The sequence below is a fragment of the Leuresthes tenuis genome, unplaced genomic scaffold, assembly GCF_036924035.1.
Source record: "Leuresthes tenuis unplaced genomic scaffold, fLeuTen1.0.hap1 SCAF_1, whole genome shotgun sequence".
Classification (NCBI taxonomy): Eukaryota; Metazoa; Chordata; class Actinopteri; order Atheriniformes; family Atherinopsidae; genus Leuresthes; species Leuresthes tenuis.
The window spans coordinates 8,581,635-8,602,061 of NW_027325355.1; the positions used below are offsets into that span (position 1 = coordinate 8,581,635).

Genomic DNA, 20,427 nt, shown 5'->3' on the forward strand with positions numbered 1-20,427 from the left:
TCTGTTTGGTTCATTTAGTTTAGAGAGGCTTTTTAATGGTTCTTTCTCTAAGTAAGTAGTTGAGCTACCAAAATATTAAGTAAAAACTTTTTTATGTTTTGATTATTTATTGATTTGAGTTGCTCCTTCTGCCCTAAATTCCTCAGGTGTATCTTGTCTTTTTGATCCCCTTGTTCACTCAATAAAGCTTTAAACTCCAGCATAGTATGTGGAAATACTTCATGTAACTTCACTCTAACCCTAGCTGAAAAGGGCTCTGTAGCTGCAGCCTTTGTCTGTCACTCTGCAGGCTGCCATGCTTTCTGTAGGACTGACACACATTTCTTCCAAGAAATCAATACATAAAGGACAACTTGTTTTTCTCTTACATCGACTCACTTTGAAAAGTTCCCACAGAAAAGTACATTTAAAAGACTTAAACTGCACTTTGGTTATTTATTTATTCATTTGTTAGAGTTTCTCGTGTTCAAAACAGACAAAACAGACAGCAAAACTAAATCTACACTTCAGGATGTTCTGTGATAGAAATATTCTGATCCTTTATGCCCACATAATCATTTCTGCTTCTGTGTAACAGCTTATGTTGACGTATGCATGAGATTAATAGCTGCACTCAGAGGTCACCTACCTTGGCGGTATCAACACCACTATCTGCTCCCTGCAGGACAGAAGGAAATGTCTCATGCATAGACGCAAGCATCCGTCTTCTCTACCCTATAAAAGCCTCCTGAGAACTCTGTATCTTTGAACATTTGCATCACAGCTCCTGTATGTAAATGTTCCCTTGCTGCAGGATAATTAAATGTCCTCTGCTTTTGAATTTCAGACAGTATTCCTGAGTATTCTTGTTCATTTTCCAGACATACTGAAAACATGCAGTCATCATGACTCTGAGGAGTCTGGGGAGGAAATATCAGAGAAAAACAGCAACATTTCTGTGGACTGTGTGGAGCTGTTTTTGGAGAGCTTCTAAATTTAGTCGATAAAATGCTGTAAAATATCCTTTTTTATGCCATTTTAACATTTGGACTCAGACTTGGTGAGCAGTTTGGAGATCCTGATTGTAGTCATCTACAGGCATCTGTTTATAAAAAAAAATCACTTAGACACCTGATTGAAGTCAGGTGACACGACCTGGCTCAAAGGCCACATCAAAAAGGAGGAAGCACACGGTTTTAAGGTTTACAAAACAAGTATTTTATTTATTAAAGTAATCCAAGTCCAAAACTAAACTGAATATGCAACAAAAGAGTAACTGTGAGGAGTGGCAATTAGTTGCAGTGATGTTGTACATGGAAAATGTGCTGTCAGTGTGTTGTATGGTGCAAAACTTCAAAACCAAAAGGTAATGCCAACAGAACCCAATATACGCTGCTGTCCTCAAGGAGCAAGCCTCTCCCAAAGGGACAGGGACAGAGCTTTTAATCACTACCTCACAGAACGACGTTGCACTGAGTTGCACTAATCAGAGCCCAGTGCTCCAGTCAGCTCAGGATCTGAGGGGAGATAAAGAAACATACCCACACAAGGCCCCGAAAGACACCCAAAGGGCCGTGACACGAAGTAACTAACTAATGATATGGGAGCAAATAAACTCCTTTAATTAATCAATGAAACAAATTGACTCTAAAATTGAAAAATAATTGTCACCATGTTCTTCCTCAGAAGAACTGCTGAGTTTCTATTTCCAACAAAGTATCATCTCATATCACTTGTAAGATGATATTTTGTTGTGAACTGACACTGTAGATAAACTAAAGTTAATTTGAAACTGAGTTTAATGCTGATTCTGCTGTTTTTTTCCAGTTAATAAGTATAGAATGTATTTAAAAAGAAATGTATCTATGTTTGTACTCACAGCACTTTGTTGGAGGCTTTGACCACTGGCAGCAGCCTCAGAAGAGCCTCCTCTGAAGCAGAGTATTTCTTCAGGTCAAACACATCCAGATCTTTTCCTGATGACAGTAAGATGAAGACCAGAGCTGACCACTGAGCAGGAGACAGTTTATCTGTGGAGAGACTTCCTGAACTCAGGGACTGTTGGATCTGCTCCACTAGAGAACGATCATTCAGTTCATTCAGACAGTGGAACAGATTGATGCTTCTCTCTGCAGACAGACTCTCACTGATCTTCTTCTTGATGTAATCAACTGTTTCCTGATTGGTCTGTGAGCTACTTCCTGTCTGTGTCAGCAGATCACGTAGGAGACTCTGATTGGTCTGCAGGGAAAGACCCAGGAGGAAGCGGAGGAACAGGTCCAGGTGTCCATTTGGACTCTGTAAGGCCTTGTTCACAGCACTCTGATGGAGATGTTTTACATATGGTTCATTGAACCATTTAGGCCACCAGTGGGTTGTTTGCTGCTCCATCAGGTTGACTCCAGAGTTGACGAAGGTCAGATGGACATGAAGAGCAGCCATAAACTCCTGAACACTCAGATGGATGAAGCAGAACACCTTCTCCTGGTACAGCCCTCTCTCCTCTTTAAATATCTGTGTGAACACTCCTGAGTACACTGAGGCTGCTGAGATATCGATGCCACACTCTGTCAGGTCTGATTCATAGAAGATCAGGTTTCCTTTTTGCAGCTGCTCAAAAGCCAGTTTTCCCAGAGACTCAATCATCTTCCTGCTCTCTGGACTCCAGTGTGGATCTGTCTCAGCTCCTCCATCATACTTGACCTTCTTCACTTTGGCCTGAACCACCAGGAAGTGGATGTACATCTCAGTCAGGGTCTTGGGCAGCTCTCCTCCCTCTCTGGTTTTCAACACATCCTCCAGAACTGTAGCAGTGATCCAGCAGAAGACTGGGATGTGGCACATGATGTGGAGGCTTCGTGATGTCTGGATGTGGGAGATGGTCCCGCTGGCCTGCTTCTTATCTCTGAATCTCTTCCTGAAGTACTCCTCCTTCTGTGGGTCAGTGAACCCTCTGACCTCTGTCACCATGCCAACACAGTCAGGAGGGATCTGATTGGCTGCTGCAGGTCGTGTGGTTATCCAGAGGCGAGCAGAGGGAAGCAGTTTCCCCCTGATGAGGTTTGTCAGCAGCACATCCACTGAGGTGGACTCTGTAACATCAGTCAGGGGCTCCTTGTTGTGGAAGTCCAGAGGAAGTCGACACTCATCCAGACCGTCAAAGATGAACACAACCTGGAACTCTTCAAAGCTGCAGATTCCTGCTTCTTTGGTTTCAGTAAAGAAGTGATGAACAAGTTCCACCAAGCTGAACTTTTTCTCTTTCAGCACATTCAGCTCTCTGAAAGTGAATGGAAACATGAACTGGATGTCCTGGTTGGCTTTGCCTTCAGCCCAGTCCAGAGTGAACTTCTGTGTTAAGACTGTTTTCCCAATGCCAGCCACTCCCTTTGTCATCACTGTTCTGATTGGTTCATCTCTTCCAGGTGGGAGTTTAAAGATGTCTTCTTGTCTGATGGTTGTTTCTGCTCTGCCTGCTTTCCTGGATGCTGTTTCAATCTGTCTGATCTCATGTTCATCATTGACCTCTCCAGTCCCTCCCTCTGTGATGTAGAGCTCTGTGTAGATCTGATTCAGAGGGGTTGGGTTTCCTGCTCTAGAAATCCCCTCAAACACACACTGGAACTTCTTCTTCAGAGCAGATTTAAGTTTACGTCCACAAAATTCTGAATGGACACAAAGAGTAACAATAGTAAATAAATATTTCAACCCTGTAAAGAATGAGTATTTGAACATGTGTTGTTCTGTGTGTTGAGACATCAGTAAATGTGTCATTTATCCAGCAGGTTAAATCTTTAGAGAAATCCTCTTACTGCTCTGCAGACGGTCAGCCAGCTCCTCCTGCTTCATTCTCCTCAGGAAGTGAACTGTGATCTTCACTAATGCCTCTCTGCTGCTCCTCTGCTCTTCATCCTCATCCTCCCTCTGACTCTCTAAGCATTCTGGGTAATCTGCACTCAGAACCTTCTGGATCTTCTTCAGCTCCTCCTTCACAAAAGTGACCATGTTGTCCTCCAGCAGCTGGAACAGAATACTATATGAATGAGCCAATCAGACTGAAATCATGGAGCCAAACATCAGATCCATGTTGGACACACTGACAATCCACTGGTCTACAAAGTGCAGCATGGAGATGACTGTGAACAGAATAGATGGAAAAGTAGTTGTTGTACATGTACAGACCATAAATATGGAGTCCAGCTGTGTTTGATGCTGCTGGGCAGACTGACCACTGGGAACCTCTGAGCTCTGCTGGTCCACTCTGTGGAGGAATCATGAAGAATGAGCTCACATTCTGTCTGTCCACACCGAGACAAACACAAGGTAAAGGTCCTATTAGTTAGATTGTTGATTACAACTCTGTCAAAGATTGCTCTCACTACTATTAACAGTGAAATATAATTTCTGTCTGTATTTAAGTGGAGCTTCAGTAGCTTCTATTTTATTGTGCTTTTATTGACCTTTTTAATGATGTGGACCACCAAGATATTCTCACAAGTTGTTTTCAGTCATTCAACATGTGCCTATGTGCCTGTTTTTCTTGTTTTGCTTTAAACAGAACTTGAAGATGTCACTAGCTTTAGACAATTCCACAGGACCATTGTTAATATAACCATCTATTTATGCATTAGACAACATTCTGCTGTGGTAGAAGAACACAGCCGCTGTGGGAACATCCTCTATGCTGTCATCTCTTACATGTGATGGACACAACAGGTCCATCAGTGAAACCCATTCATCCCTCTCTCCAACGACTCTCTCCAGCTCCTCCTGGGGGATCCTGGAGGTGACCCCAGGCCAAATGGGATATATGATCCCTCCAGTTTGTTCTGAGTCCCCCTTCGGGGTCTGCTAACAACAACAGTAGCTTCTTTTAAATCATCAACTTGTATTTTAGACCTAATCCCAACCAGATTGTTCAAGAAGATCTCTATATTGGATTTGATCAGTCTGTCTTTGTTGCCAGGATATGTACCTCAGACTTTTAACAACATGCTGAAGGATGCACATCTTTTGTCCAGAATTAAATTTTTGTGAATCTCAACTCCTCCTTCCAGTTGAAGAACACATGAACAAAGGCCCTGGAGTGGAGCTGGTCAGTGTTTGATTGTATAAGACTAATTTTAGTGAGCACAGGTAAACATGTAAACAGCTTTTTGTGAAACATTCTCAAAATTAATCTGATGCAGCACTTTGTTATGATTTTAATGGGGCTGTCAAACAATCAATTACTTTAATCGCAATTAATCACATTTTTCCAAAGTTAACTCACGATTAAACTCTATATTACGGTGTACATTTTAGGACATCCTCAGGATCAGGCAATTCGGCGTCATTCCTCAGATGAAAAGGTGTCAGACTGGCACCAAAAGGCTTCATAAAAAAAACTTTTCACAATGAACGGCCTCAAAAAAACAAATGTCACACTCAACGGCATCAGCTCAAACGTTGTCATTTAAAACGGCTTCAGCTCAAAAGTTCTCATTTAAAAAGGCTTCGGCTCAAAAGTTCTCACATAAAACGGCTTCAGCTCAAAAGTTCTCATTTAAAAAGGCATCAACTCAAAAGTTCTCATTTAAAATGGCTTCAGCTCAAAAGTTCTCATTTAAAAAGGCATCAGCTAAAAGGTTGTCAGACTCAACGGCATCAGCTCAAAAGTTCTCACATAAAACGGCTTCAGCTCAAAAGTTGTCACACTGAACGGCATCAGGAAAAAAAAACGTCAGACTGAAAGGCATCAGCTAAAAGGTTGTAAAACGGCACCGGGAAAAAATGTCACGGGTGCAAAGTCTAGGCAATGATAGTCTTTGGTCTGGGTTTGACCCATGGATGTAATATAATCCATGGTTTGATCGCGGATTCCCAAAGGGGAACTATGAAAGTCCAGTCACTTTTGCGCAGTTTTGCTAAACCACCTCCTGGCCATGTGCATTTGTTTACAACAGAGCCGGCGAGTAATCAACTAAAAGAGCGGCAGATGACATTAGGCTATGTTGTTTTATATGTGACTTGTGGTACTATCTGTGAGCTACAACAGTAGACCTTGCATGGAAGTGCACCGTTTTAGCTGTGGGGAGTAGATAGTAACAAAGTAATTAATATCTCTAGGGTAAGTTGAGACGCCTGCCCCATACACTAAATAATTTAAATAAGCAGACGCAATTTAATTAAAATATAATATAACTGTGTGGATTTAGTGATCTTGACAATGAAAAGTCAATCTTACCCACTCTCTCCTAAATGGCATGCACCCAACTTTATTTAAAAATGTCGCACTGTGGTTGAGCAATAACATTTTGCTTGTTGTACATCTTTTTCAGACATTCTTTGAAGATGTCAGCCCCGACACAAAGAAGTATACACAATGCTGAAATGTGTAAACTTACTGTTTCTGAATAAGACTTATGTACAAATATTTGTTTTATTGATGTTGATGTGTTGTCAGTCCATTATCATTGGTTTGCTTTATTTCTCATTTTGCAGTTAGGAGTCAATTATTATTATTTTTCCCCTTTTTTTTCTTTCACCTTGCCTTGCATGCAATTAGTGGCATTGCACACAGTGCACCTCCTCATATTGGCTATATGAGCATGCATGACTTGACAATGGCCTTGTTGCTGTCTGAAACGTCAAATACAAAAATTGGAGTTGAGTGTGCGGCGTCCTCCCTTTATCCATGTTTGCTCCTTCACCAGCACCTCCATAAACTGTGGTGTGCGTTACTTTCACTAAAAAAAAAAACCAGACAGACTAACACAAGTTATCGATACCTCAATAAATTGCACAGACAGTTACAATTTCAGTACACTAAATTACTTGTCAAAACACTTAAAGGATTTTGACAACTTTTGAGCTGATGCTGTTTTAAATGACAACGTTTGAGCTGATGCCGTTGAGTGTGACATTTGTTTTTCTGAGGCCGTTCATTGTGAAAAGTTTTTTTATGAAGCCTTTTGGTGCGAGGGTGACACCTTTTCATCTGAGGAATGACGCTGAATTGCCTGATCCTGAGGATGTCCTAAAATGTACACCGTACTATATTAAGAGTTATAATCAAATAAACACAAAGAAAATGTCTTTTAATAAAAACGTGCATTGTAGACCCACTTGAAATGTCTATTTAAAAAGTACAGTACATAAAAAGGGTGGAATGCTCTCTCCGGGTCGGAAATAAGATCCTTCCACAAGTGGAGGAGTTCAAGTATCTCGGGGTCTTGTTCACGAGTGAAGGACGGATGGAACGGGAGTTTGACGGACGGATCAGTGCGGGTCCACAGTGTTGCGGGCTCTGCACCGACCCGTCGTTGTGAAGAAGCAGCTGAGCCAGATGGCGAAGATCCCCGATTTACTGGTCAATCTATGTTCCCATCCTCACCTATGGTCACGAGTTGTGGGTAGTGACCGAAAGAACAAGATCGCGAATACAAGCGGCCGAAATGGGTTTCCTCCGCAGGGTGTCTGGCTCTCCCTTAGAGATAGGGTGAGAAGCTCAGTCATCCGGGAGGGGCTCGGAGTAGAACTGCTGCTCCTCTGCATTGAGAGGAGCCAGATGAGGTGGCTCGGGCATCTGGTTAGGATGCCCCCTGGTGAGGTGTTCCGGGCTCGTCCCACTGGGAGGAGACCCCGGGGAAGACCCAGGACACGTTGGAGAGACTATGGCTCTCGGGGTCTCCCCGGAAGAGCTGGAGGAAGTGGCCGGGGACAGGGACATTTGGGTTTCTCTGCTCAAGTTGCTGCCCCCGCGACCCGACCTCCAGAGAAGCGGCAGATAATGGATGGATGGACAGTACATAAAATGTCACAAAAATGTGATCTTAAACCTGACGAGGTAGTAGACAACAAACGAAAACAGAACAGGGCCTAATGACAGTTAAATGAATGAAAAACTGCAGTTATTAGACACATCAGATTCAGAACTCTGAACTCTTAGTGACTTTTATTCAATTTAAATCTCTAATTCAGCGATTAATCGTGATCAAAAAAGATTGTTTTTAATTAATCGCATCGCGATCAATGCGTTAACTATGACAGCCCAAGATTTTGATAATCTTTCTTACCTCTGTGCTACCTGTTGGTATCCATATCTGTCAGATATGGAAGTATTCTTCATGGATAACCAGCTGGGTTCAGCACTCTCCAGCTTCCTCCTGATTAAAAAACATAGATTATAATCTTCTCTGCACCCAGAACACAGTCAAAACTCAGAAGGTGATCAACTCAAAATGTCACATGTTGAATTTAATCTAAACCATTTAAATTAAATATCTTGAAATAAAACTAAATAATAAACCTAAAATACACTGAGAACAGTAAATGATAAATAATAAGCAAAGATCATAAACCCTCCGTTTTGCTTTTGTAAAGTAACAGAATAAGAGATCATTTCTATGGAAATAAACTAAGTCTTCCATCACACACAGATGTTCACATCCATGAAACTAGAGTCAGGGTTCCAGATGTGGTGCCAAGTATTACAAGCTTTATATCTACAGACAGGTGAAGCTGTTTGATTCAAACCTCTGATGCAGAATGTCTGCTGTTCTCTTTGCTGTTGAAGTGTGTGTTGTCATAAAATAAAACAATCAGAAGAAAAGGTTGTGGATGTCCACAATTTTGTTATGAACTCATACATGTGTTTGTTTAGTTAGAGGTGTATCAGTTTATTAGCAAATGTGAATAAATGATCACAGCATCTACTGCTACAGACTGTACAACAGTTCATTTCCAGCACAAAGTGGACTCAATACTTAGATTTCCTATGTGTGACAGACAGAAATATATTGCATTATTATTATGATGAGCAAAGTTTAAATGTGACGGTAGGTGATGGAGGCTGTGTTTGTGGAAAACATCCAACACGCACCGCTTCACATATGAACATAGAAATGGATGTGAAACAGAGCTGAGCTCACATTAAACACATGTTGGAGTAAAAACTGTTCAAACGGACTCTACTACATTTTACTCTGTTACAACATTTACACTCAGCTCACCTCTTAAAGGATGGATGTTGGTCTGATTTGAAGTTAAGAGGAAAACTCATTGACTCATTGCTCTTAAAGGACACACAGCTGGGTCCAGGTTCAGGTTCAATGTGAAATTCAGTTGGAAAATTTGGAGAGATCCTGAAAGAAAAAGATTTGTTTTAATAAAGTCAAGATTTTCCATAAAATTCTACCAGAAACAAAGTTGTTTTGATCAATTCTGTGAGACAAAAATATAATTACAAACTTGGTGGATCCATTTATTAGCAATTGTGAATAAAAGATCACAACATGTACTGCCATAGACTGAAGAAATGTTCATTTCCAATACAATGGAGAAATGGATGTGAAACAGAGCTGAGCTCACATTAAACACATGTTGGAATAAAAACTGTTCAAACTGACTCTGCTACATTTTACTCTGTTACAACATTTACACTCAGCTCACCTCTTAAAGGATGGATGTTGGTCTGACTTGAATAAAAGAGGTAGATCCATTGACTCATTGCACTTAAAGGACACACAGCTTGGTTCAGGTTCAGGTTCTGTTTCAGGTTCTGATTCAGGTTCAGGTTGGTTCCTGTGAATAAAGGTGCTTTGGTGATGTGAGTGCTGAGCTCTGACATGGAGAAGAGTCATGGACAGTTAGAGATGGTCATCTCACCTCTGAGCTTTGCTCTGGCTCTCATGTTCCCCACACAGAGTGGTTTTAGTGTCCTCACACTGATCCATGCTGCTGAATTCACATCAGTTCACACACACTTTCTACCTTCATGTGCAGAGGAAACACAAATCATTCACCTGCACATCAACTCAAATCCTCCTCTCCATCATTTGGGCTGTAAAAAGATCAGCTGCTGTTCTTCCACCAGTCCACTGGAGGGAGGCATGGAGCAGCACAGACATCATAATTATGATGATGATGATGATGATGATGATGATGAAGCATTTCCATTCAGTGACACACACTGATTATCTGAACCTGCAGCATGATGATAAATCTGATATCTGAAACACTCTGATGGGCTGAATGCAGAACTGAACTGACATGAACAGCTATACTGTAGATAAGTAGCAGCAGGACTCCAGAAATCCATCCTGCAGGATCACTGCAGTCTGACAGGAACCACCAGGGGGCGCTCACTGCTCTCTGTTAAATATTATTCACTGATGAGTCCACATGATCACACACAGAGGCTCCAGACACACCTGAATTATGATCCTTCATAAAACAGGTTGAGTATCAGAGTCCAACAGGATCAGAGTCCAGGGTTAATCTGGATCTCATGTCAGGACTCTATTGTGAGTGTGTTCAGAGAGCAGTGATGAACAGAGTGTGAGTGAACAGCACATTCCAGTCAGAGTTCCTCTGTTGGAGGAGAAAACAGCAGCAGACTGAGTGGGAAACATTTCATGTTGGTAACAAGCTGCAGCTCCTCATCAACACACACTGATTGTTGCTGTTTACTCTCAGCTCACATGACTTGTGTCTCATCAGCAGAGGAAATCTCTCTCTGCTCAGAGACTTTGTTAAATGAATCAAAGTGTCACTTACTCAGCTTCTTCCATGAACTTCTTCCCTCTGCAGCTCTCTGCTGTCTGGACCAGGTCTGTGTGGAAGAAGAGGAAATCCTCTGCTGCTTCTCCGACATCAGTCCTCTGTGTCTGCAGGCTGCCGTCACTCTGAAACTCTGCAAAGCATAAAAGAGTCTTAAAGTGATCAGAGGTCAGCTGCTGCAGCTTTATATGACTTTAATTCATCAATAATTAACCTGCAGAGCAAACAGCTTAAACAGATCTGAGGCCCTCAGTCCGATCACTGATCAGCGCCTGGACATAAAAAACTGAAGAAAATGATTAATTTGTTCATGTCGTTGGAACCAAAGCTCTGGTGAAGACTTCAAGGCAAACTGAAAAGTGTTTTTTTCCCCAGTTTGTGTGTGAGGGAAAAAGCTTTCAATGTGCTGCATTCAGGACCAAAGCTGACTCATGTTTGGTGATAATTCATCTCTTTCAGTGGTCACTGCTGGTACACGAGTTACAGGTGAGGTGGAAACACTTGATGTCAGAGAATCAGGTGAAGTTATTGTGACTTATAGAAGCTGCTGGACTGCAGCTAAACACTTTAAATGTTTCTGACAGCAAACATCCAATCAAAAGGGTTCAAAACAAGATAATAAAAATAAGATTAATGATAAACTTTTATGGGCTGGATGTGAATCGTGTGAAAGTTTGTGATTTATTGATCATTTTCAGTAGAAACTGATAACAACAGCATGTGGTTAACATGAATAATTTTAGAAGTGATGTTGAATTATTTCCATTGTTGTGAATAATATTAACAAATCCTGCTGTTGGTGAGAAAATCCCCACCTATTACCTGCCCTGCCCCCATCAGGGGTGGAGCTGTGACTCATTCCAGGCAGCAGCTCAGCTGTGCCTCAGTCTGTGGAGAGGAGAGTCCTCTTCTTTAATGCTCTGTTTGAACAAACTGTGAGTCTGAGCTTTGTCTTCAGTAACTTTCCTGTTTTACTTTATTGTTGTGTTTAATCCAAGTGGAAAACATTTAGTCTTGTTTCCTTTTTCCTTTTCGGTTTAGTTCAAGTAGTTTAAGAACAAAGATTTAGAGTTTTGTCATTGTTTGCATTTCCTGTTAAAAAATCCTCTAAAACTAAAGCGTAAGTCTTCAAAATGTTGAGGTGACTAAAGCTTCCAGTCAAAGTGAACTGGGAGATGTTGCTTCATCATCATCAGAATCATGCTGTGTGTGCTGGGCTGCAGCTCCATGCTTCCATCTACTGGACTGACGGTAGAAATCCAGCAGCTTCCTCTGCCTCAGACTCCACACTTTAACTTTATTTGGAGATCAACAGGGATCAACATAATTAATATATTTATAATACAAAGGGAAGGGTTTTAAATCATGTGTGTAACCACCAATAATCTCTGGTTACAGCACCTAAGGGTCCAATATGAAGAGTACAGCTTTAACAAATCTTAAATATACTGAGGGGCATCACCGTGCTGCAGCTGATGTGCAGATGAAGGTAGAAAGTGTGTGTGAGCTGATGTGAATTCAGCAGCATGGATCAGTGTGAGGACACTAAAACCACTCTGTGTGGGGAACATGAGAGCCAGAGCAAAGCTCCATCTCTAACTGTCCATGACTCTTCTATCAGCTCTCACATCAAACCATCAGCAGCAAACTTCTCCCAGTGCTGGAACTGGAGCCAGTTGTGTTCTTCCAGAGTGACCACAGAGAGGATTTTATTCAGCTTAGGATCAATATTCTGCCTCAGTGAGCTGAGTTGTGTTTGAGTGGTGGTGAAATGTAAAGAACTGTCTCTTTCTGCAGTGAAGTGGCTTTAGTGGGGTATGAAAATGTAAAAGCTATCAGAAGGTGCCTGTGTGGCTCTCTGCTGATGATTATCTACCCCACAGTTTGTTGCTGCATGTGGACTTGATTGTGCAGTTATTGTGGTCCTTCATGTGCAAAACAGGAACATCAGTGAAAGAGTAATCCAGGATGGTTCTTCTGGTAATTCTAGTGATCTAAACTTAACCGGCTCGTAGATGAAGGAGGACCCAGATTCACATGCAGGAGTCAGAGGAATGAGAACTTCATTCAGAACTCAATGAGCAGCCCTGGTCATACATGTGCTGAGGGAGGCGATGACTAATACAATCAGTAACAGCAACCAGGAGTGAAGCAGAAGCAGAACTAAATAAAATGCACAAGGGACTGAGCAAACAAAATGAAACAGGAAGCAAACTGACTGACGTCCAAAAGTGAACTAATTTCAAGATGAAAAAGAACAGAAATCCAGAGAACAAGATCAACAGGAAAACTGAAACATTTAACGTAATAGCTTGCAAAATATGGAAAAATAGCGCTGAAAAAGAACATTTCCCACTTAAATAACACTAAACTTAACACAATTTAGCAGCTATGATGTGAACATAAAAAGAATAAACTCATCTGGCCATTTCGCCCACACATTTATCAGCAGGTCATACTTTTCTGCTGCTGCTGGTACAAATGTGCCTTTCTCTGCTTTGCAGGTCATCTCTCATACTGGGGAACAGATTCTTTTCAACCTTTTGCTGTATCCTGACACTGGATTGGCTGCAGGAACTGGATGAGCGCTGGTCTCTGAGCACTTGGACTGGGTTTGGTTTCAGATTCATTTGCACATTGATGCTAAAAGCATCTTCAAAGCATCTCGCTCTGTTATTATTGCTTTTACTGTCATTTCTAAGAGCTTGAATATGCAGCTGGGCTCGAGTTCTGTGATGCACACTTTCATCTCCATTGATCCTTTCTGCAGTTCCACCACTGCTGGAACACTGATTAAAGGTGAAATAACACAAGGCCAGGGCCGTACGCAGGGCCCAAAAAATACTGAGGTCATGAGTCAGAACTTCTAGTCGGGTTCAGGGGCTCCCCTGGAAATTTTTTTAATTCCGTTATTTAAATCTGGACATTTCTAGAGTCTTAAAAGATCAAAAACAACATCATAATGACTTTTATTTGTTTTGTTTGTTATCAGAGAACATCAGCCTCATCCTAAATGATTTGCAAATGAGTTACAATGTAAAACTGGAGAATGAATTTCATCAAGTCATGGATTAGGAATAAAAAGGAATGAACTGTCCTGGGACAGAGGGATAATATATACAAATGCTTCATATTTCCTTCAGTATTTAAAATAGATACCCAAGCCCTATTACACTATCATGTTGATGATAGTGCCTAATCTGTTCACTCTTGTTAAGGAAAACCAGCTTTTGAACACATTTCTATTATAATCTTACACATTACTTCAATTATCCTGCATTATACATCTGACTTTTAAAACGTACACAGGTCTGGCATAGTCTCTTCCTTTTAGAGTACTTGCTCTCCCTCTATCACTGCTCCTCTTCTTGCTGCTTGGCCCAAAGATGAGCTTGGTTTGGCTCAGCCTTTTCCTCCCTGTCCTGTTTTCCCTTTAGTGAAGAATATAAAAAACTGGACGATCTCACTCACCTGCACCTTAATGCTAACGTCAATAATATTGTTAATATTGTACATTTTTACACTTATATTTTAATACCCTACACTCAACACTTTTTTACTGAAGCATTTTTCTTATTTTGTGTGGACTTATTGTGCCAAGTTCTTTTTTTTCGACATATTTATATTTAAATTCTTATCTTTAATTCTTGGTAGCAGGTAAAAAGAAAATTTCACTGCACATTGTACTATGTATGATTATGTATGTGACAAATAAAACTCGTGAATCTATAAACACAGTCAAATACTAAACTGATAGAAATGAAAACAATACTCCATTTCAACATCATGTTTTCAGATGTGTCAGAAATCTTAAAAAAAAAAAACCTTGAGGGCGCTGCAGAGCTTTTGAAATTTGAGGTAAAAATGGGGCATTCTGAGGCTTTTTGAAGGACCATTATGGTGACTCATGAAGTAAGGGCAAGTTACCACAGAAAATGATTTATTATTATTTTCAAAATTAACGGGGTGTTTTATTTTGTTTCTGCGCACGACTTCCTGTCCCGCGCGAGCTGCTCTGTGCAGTGTTGCTGCGTTGTGCTCCGGCATCCGGCAGAAATATAGAACAGGTTCAGCATCCAACGTTGACAAATCAACACTGAATAAACGTTTCATTTTCAATCGAAGACGTCGCTGACATTTCAATCGCAAAATGAATGTTGACTCAACCGGTGGAAATTGATTGACGACCGGTACTGACGGAGTTAACCAAAATTAAACTTTGATTCATGTTTCCTTGCTATCCGAGTAGGACGCTGGCTGCAATAAAAATATCTCCACATTAAAACAACTGATCAAACAACTGCAGAGCAGTGCAATCAAACAGCACTGACTCAGTGGCGCAATAAGAGGCTGAAGAGGCAGGACAGTAGCATTCTGCTGCAAGGGGTCAACCTGCCTGACTCCCCAGAGTACAGCTGGACAGGCAGTGGATAAGCAGAAGTCAGCAGCTCAGAGGCAGGTGTTCAGTCAGCCACCACCTCCAGCTCCTGTACTTTTAAGCCCCTTCATTGTGCCAGTTGTGTTTGTCATCCCAACTGGAAACAAACAGATTGTGCCGTCTGGTCCCCTGCCCTCACCTCCGCCAACCCGGAGAGCGTAAGTGCACCCGCACAGTGGAAAAAAACTAATGCCGTCAGTGCCACCTGCCGCGCATAAAAGAAAATGGTCATGGGCAGTATTATGGGAATATATACTGTCCCAAAAAGAACAGAATGTCTCTGGAAGAATGGATGCAGGAGATGAGGAGAAAGAGGGAGGAAGAAAAAAAATGGTTTCAGATCATTCTTTACATGTTAATATGCATGTAAATAGTTTTAAAAGAAAAAAAATGTCTTAATTTACTGTTCTAATTAGTTTCTTTTGTTAATTTATTGTATTTATTTTGTTTTGTTTTAGTTATCTTTTTATTCTATTTTATATTATTTCTTGTTCTAAATGACGTAATAAAGAAAGAAATTAATAACTTTAAACATTTTCCATTTTTTGTTTATTTATTGTATGTATTTTATTTAGGTATTTATCATTTCTTTATTCATTCTATTTTATTATTATTATTGTACTCTTGTTGCTCTTGTTGTAATGTTTCCTAAATTTAATTATTTTCTATATTTGTTCATTTATTTCTTTTACTTTATTTGTTATTTGTCATTTATTTTTTCTATTTTGAATTTAATTTATTCCTGTTTTTATTGCTTCAGGTTTAATTTCACACGTGTTTCTGAGTGTTTGTGTGTGTGTGAAATTAGTAATAAATTTGTTACATTTTAGTGAGTGTCTTCAGTTTTTTTCAACTCATTCATAGAAGACGACTACATTGTTGCAGTACTCAATTCAGAAATTTAAAAATTACATTTGATAACACTTGGTAAAAGTTTGTCTCATGTCCAATGGTGGAATCGAACCGGCAACCTTTGGATCGAGAGCCTCCTGCACTATTCTACAGCAGAGAGTCAAGTTTGCTTAGATTTCTCAAATGAATACACCAGACTGTGTGCTTTTACTTGAAATGGACAGCAGAAACACAAATAACTACAAGTTCCTTCCATTTTTTCCACTCATTTTCTCAAAATGTCTTCTTTTCCTTCATTTTTCTCCTTCCCCCTTTTCCCTCTTCTTCCGCCTCAAATACAGACTATTCCTCCCCTGCTTCAGCTCAGTCGGCAGAGCATCAGACGTCTAATTTGAGGATCCAGGGTTCAAGTCCCTGTTCAGGTGTATAAATTTAATCTGCCACTTAAACTGTGCTTCCCTCTATGCCTGCACTCCATTTCTACACTGTCACCTCTGACAGAGCCTGGCTAATGGTGTTCCTTCTATGTAGCTTATTGTTAGCTGCATCGTTATATCCTCATTTGTAAGTTGCTTTGGATAAAAGCTAAATGCATAAACATAAAGTGATAAAGCCGGCTGTCGACAGTTGAACACATTTTAAAAACATACGTGAAGAACTAATTCGCACAATAGTCTCATCTTTCAACTCCACTTTCCTCTGGTTCAGCTTGTATATGAACAGTTCTGCAGTTAAAAGCTAAAATCCCAAAGCAGAGTGGAGCTTCTGTGTTACCCGAGGACGGACTGATCTCCGCAGTGAATTCATCTCTTCCCAGGATGCTGTTTCCACTGGAGCTTTTCCCTGCTCCAGTCTCCCCAACAATTAATATCTGTTGTGAACAAAATAAAACAAGTAAAGAATCAAGATTGAATCGATGTAAACTGATGTGAAAAACTGTTCCATGTAACTGTTTCTACCTTAAGCTCTCAGAATTTATATTTTTCTTTGAACAAGTTTATCAGGGGAGAGCGCGAACGCAGTCCCCCACTACCACAAATTAAGCAGTTGACATTCCCACATTTGGGGAATTCGCAGGTGTCCGTTCTACGGTCGTGCAAAGCGACCGTAGACAACTGACCAATCAGGTGGCCCACCGACTTTTGACCGTAGACTACCAATAGCTTTGCCGGACTCACCAGGAAGTCATAACGCGACCGTAGACAACTGACCAATCAGGTGGCCCACCGAACTTTGACCGTAGACTACCAATAGCTTTGCCGGACTCACCAGGATGTCATAACGCGACCGTAGACAACTGACCAATCAGGTGGCTCACCGAACTTTGACCGTAGACTACCAATAGTTTCGCCGGACTCACCAGGCAGCCAATCACATATCAGAGAAAGCGAAGAGACGGTGCGAGCGACATTTGGACATTGTTTTTGCTAACGACTTCGACAGTTTATCTGTTAAAGAAGTGAAAAACAGAAAGGTAATTTGCTACAAATTTGACGGAGTTAACCGTAGTGTTTTTCTGTGATAACCTTTTCATTGAAAGGTAAATATAAGAAGCTTCTCCCACTCAGTAAAAAGTCGTCGTAAATTATAACTGAAGACGCTTTTTAAACATAAACATTTTCTTTCTTACATTCATATTACCGAAACGTCTGTTTATAGTCGTTATCGTGTTAAAGGGGTCAACCAAACCAAATATATGCATTGCATGTATGCTTGTATGTATGTATGTATGTTTTTGTGCGCGCGCGCGTGTGTGCATACACACATAAATCTCTCTCTCTCCATATATTTATACAGGAATACACATATATCAATATATATCCCACATATCAGCTATACATGTGTGTGTATAACAGATATATAGACATTCAATATCATGTGCAATGTACAATGTGCAATATTTTAACTGTATGTGCAATATTAATTCACTTTTCATTATTGTCACTATTCAGTGTTATCATTACTATTACTACCTTGTACAATTACATTCATTATCTGGTGCAATACAACCTCTCAATAGCACTGATAAATTAATAGATTAATAAAGTTCTTATCTTATCTCGATAGGCAGACAGACATTTAATACCAAGATGTAATGCCACTTTACTGCTAATATGAATTGCTGCTCCAATAAATTTCCCTTTGGAGAATAACATTGTTTAACTATCTAGATGGCAAACCCCACAATCCGCATTGCCAACCCAGATGCTCCTGGAAATCGGCAACAGGCCATTCTGATGGCGAGCAAAGAGGCCCGTCTTTATCGGGATAAAAGGCTGGTCTTCCCCACACCTCCCCCGGAGCTGCTGAACCAAGCCACTGCCCTGGCCCACGCAGAAAAGCTCCTTCAGGCGGAGGGTGTCACTGCTCCATCCCGTCAGCAGTGCCTGGGAAAGCTGCCAGTGCCGTTCGGTCAATACAAGAATGCACCGTTCCACTGGCTTGTGGCAAACGATGTGGGCTACATGAAGTAGTAAGCATTTTAGATTTAAGACAAATTTGGTGGCATGTTTACACATCTGTTTCATTCTTGGTTCAATTACTAATCTGTTTGTCACAGTCAGATGATATAAATGATGCTTGTTTGAATTAAGGTAATGTATATCATTCCAGCATAATTGACAAGCACAGGGTAGAGAAGTCAAACACACAAAAGAGAGGAGAGGCAGTGAACCAGTGGGTGAAAGACTTCCTCACTGAGTATGCAGAGAGCTTCCCACAAGTCTCCATTGTCCTTGAGGCCAACATCGACAGGTGCATCTATGGTCAGAAAGGCTTCGAGGACAGCAGCTTTCAGGAGATGTGGGAGCTCTACAGTCAGCATGGAAGAATAAAGAAAAAGCCAGAGCAGTTCACTGACAGCGAGACAGACAGAGCACAGAAGGCCTACAGCTCAGTGAGGAGGTGGTTGAACACACCGGTGACCCACATCACAAGTGTGACGATGAAGAGGTTCAGAAAGTATATTTATGAGAAGGAGAAAGTAAGTGTTCAGAAAGAGAAAGTTTAGAATTACACAGAAAATAACAAATACTCAAATAGGTGGTATTTCATCAACTAAGTGTTGAGTGTTTAGTGTTGTAAGTATGCTTGTTTGTGTTTACGTGGTAAACGTGGTATATCATACATTCTGATTGTTACACTGCATTATTGTCCAGCAACTGCAGGAAAGCACCTCTAAGTATAGTCCTTCATTATGGCCCGGTGATGAAGCTGAGATGGTAGCTGCATGCGAGGCTGTGGAACGTAAGTAAGACACATCAGTCAATTTATATGAAGTCGTTTTATGTAAATAAGTCATAATATAAGATAACAAAAATTTATACATTTTTAGACTCTACCCAGTCCCAGGAGTCAGGTCTCAGAGACAAGGTAAAGCTGCCAGACTCCAGTGTCTTCAAAAGGCTTTTTCACCCCTCTTCACTGCCCAAGCTGCCAGAGTCCACCGCACCACCCAAGCAGCCAGAATCCACCGCACCATCCAAGCAGCCAGAATCCACCGCACCATCCAAGCAGCCACACAAGAAGTACATATCCAGGATCCCGGCTGCTGCACAGCCAACTGAAGCCCCGTCCGCATCCCAAGGCGAGGATTATCCACTGAAACCACCTCTAAGTGACTCACCTGTAAGTAACATTTACAGTGAATGCAAACATAACGTATCATTGCATGTTACAAATGATAAAAACAACTTTGCTTTGTACGTGTTGTGCGTGTTACAGGTGGAGTTAGAGGGCTGGGTACGTCTTTGGGAAAACCCAAACGGCATTCCAGCAGCTGACATCTCATGGCTAAAGGAGGACACAGAGAGAGGTCTCTTCACTGCCGTTCAAATCTACAAGGACATCACTGGTGTGCTCAAGAGGCGAAGGGTGATGAAGTCAGACCGCATGTGGTTTTCCCCTCCAGAACCTCCAGGCTTCGTCGGAGGTGCTCTGCCTGTACCACACCTGTTTTTCCGCAGCCGTGTCTTTGTGTGGCGCCCTGTAGGAGTCTGGAGATGTTCCCTGAAGTGTCCTCGTGGCGATGAGTGTGTTGGAAAGGGTCGTAATGTGTACCTGTACAAGTCTGGCTACCACCACCGGGTATAACTCAATTCAGCTGTGTTAGAGTAAAAACATCATGGTTGAATAATGATTACATTGTATCTAAACATGCAAAAGTTCCTTGAAAATCCTCTTGATTTGATTATATATTGTTATATGTTATTATTGTTATTATATATTGTTCCCTGATCTGTACTCCAGGTACGTCACATTTGTGACGTATCCAACTGGTACACGATGCTGACGGAGGTCCTGTGCTGTGGGCCTTGCACAAAGTCAGCCAGGGGTGGAGAAGGTGGTACAACAGGTCGGTGGCTTGCGTGGGATCCTGTTATTATAACACAACTGAGCGAGGCACATCAAGCTGTGTTCCCTGCCGTCCTCACTAGCAAGTGAGTTCACTCAGCATCGTGTGTGCACGTGTCAGTCTTTAAAGAAGTTATTCGAACCGACCTAAAGTTACCAATTTTTCCTCCACTAACAGGCGTGGTGTGGACAAGAATGTTGTGCGTCTTCTCAGGGACCGAACCGAAGGGAACACTATGGTCCAGGTGTGGCGTCAGATACAG

The 20,427-nt window shown here is 41.3% G+C and overlaps 2 protein-coding genes across 2 annotated transcripts in view; both read right to left on the bottom strand.

Moving 5' to 3' along the window:
• Positions 1 to 20,427, bottom strand: part of LOC140291438 (uncharacterized) — an 873,052-nt gene that overhangs the window by 16,677 nt on the left and 835,948 nt on the right. The window lies entirely within an intron of this gene.
• On the bottom strand, positions 143 to 3,475 carry LOC140292156 (protein NLRC3-like). Its single transcript, XM_072379467.1, has one exon. The coding sequence runs from the start codon at positions 3,373 to 3,375 to the stop codon at positions 1,855 to 1,857; it is 1,521 nt and encodes a 506-aa protein (XP_072235568.1). The 5' UTR covers positions 3,376 to 3,475; the 3' UTR covers positions 143 to 1,854.

What these genes read in the sequence shown, in the direction of transcription:
- LOC140292156 (XM_072379467.1), bottom strand. Translation starts at nt 3,375, where the DNA reads ATGACAAAGGGAGTGGCTGGCATTGGGAAAACAGTCTTAACACAGAAG.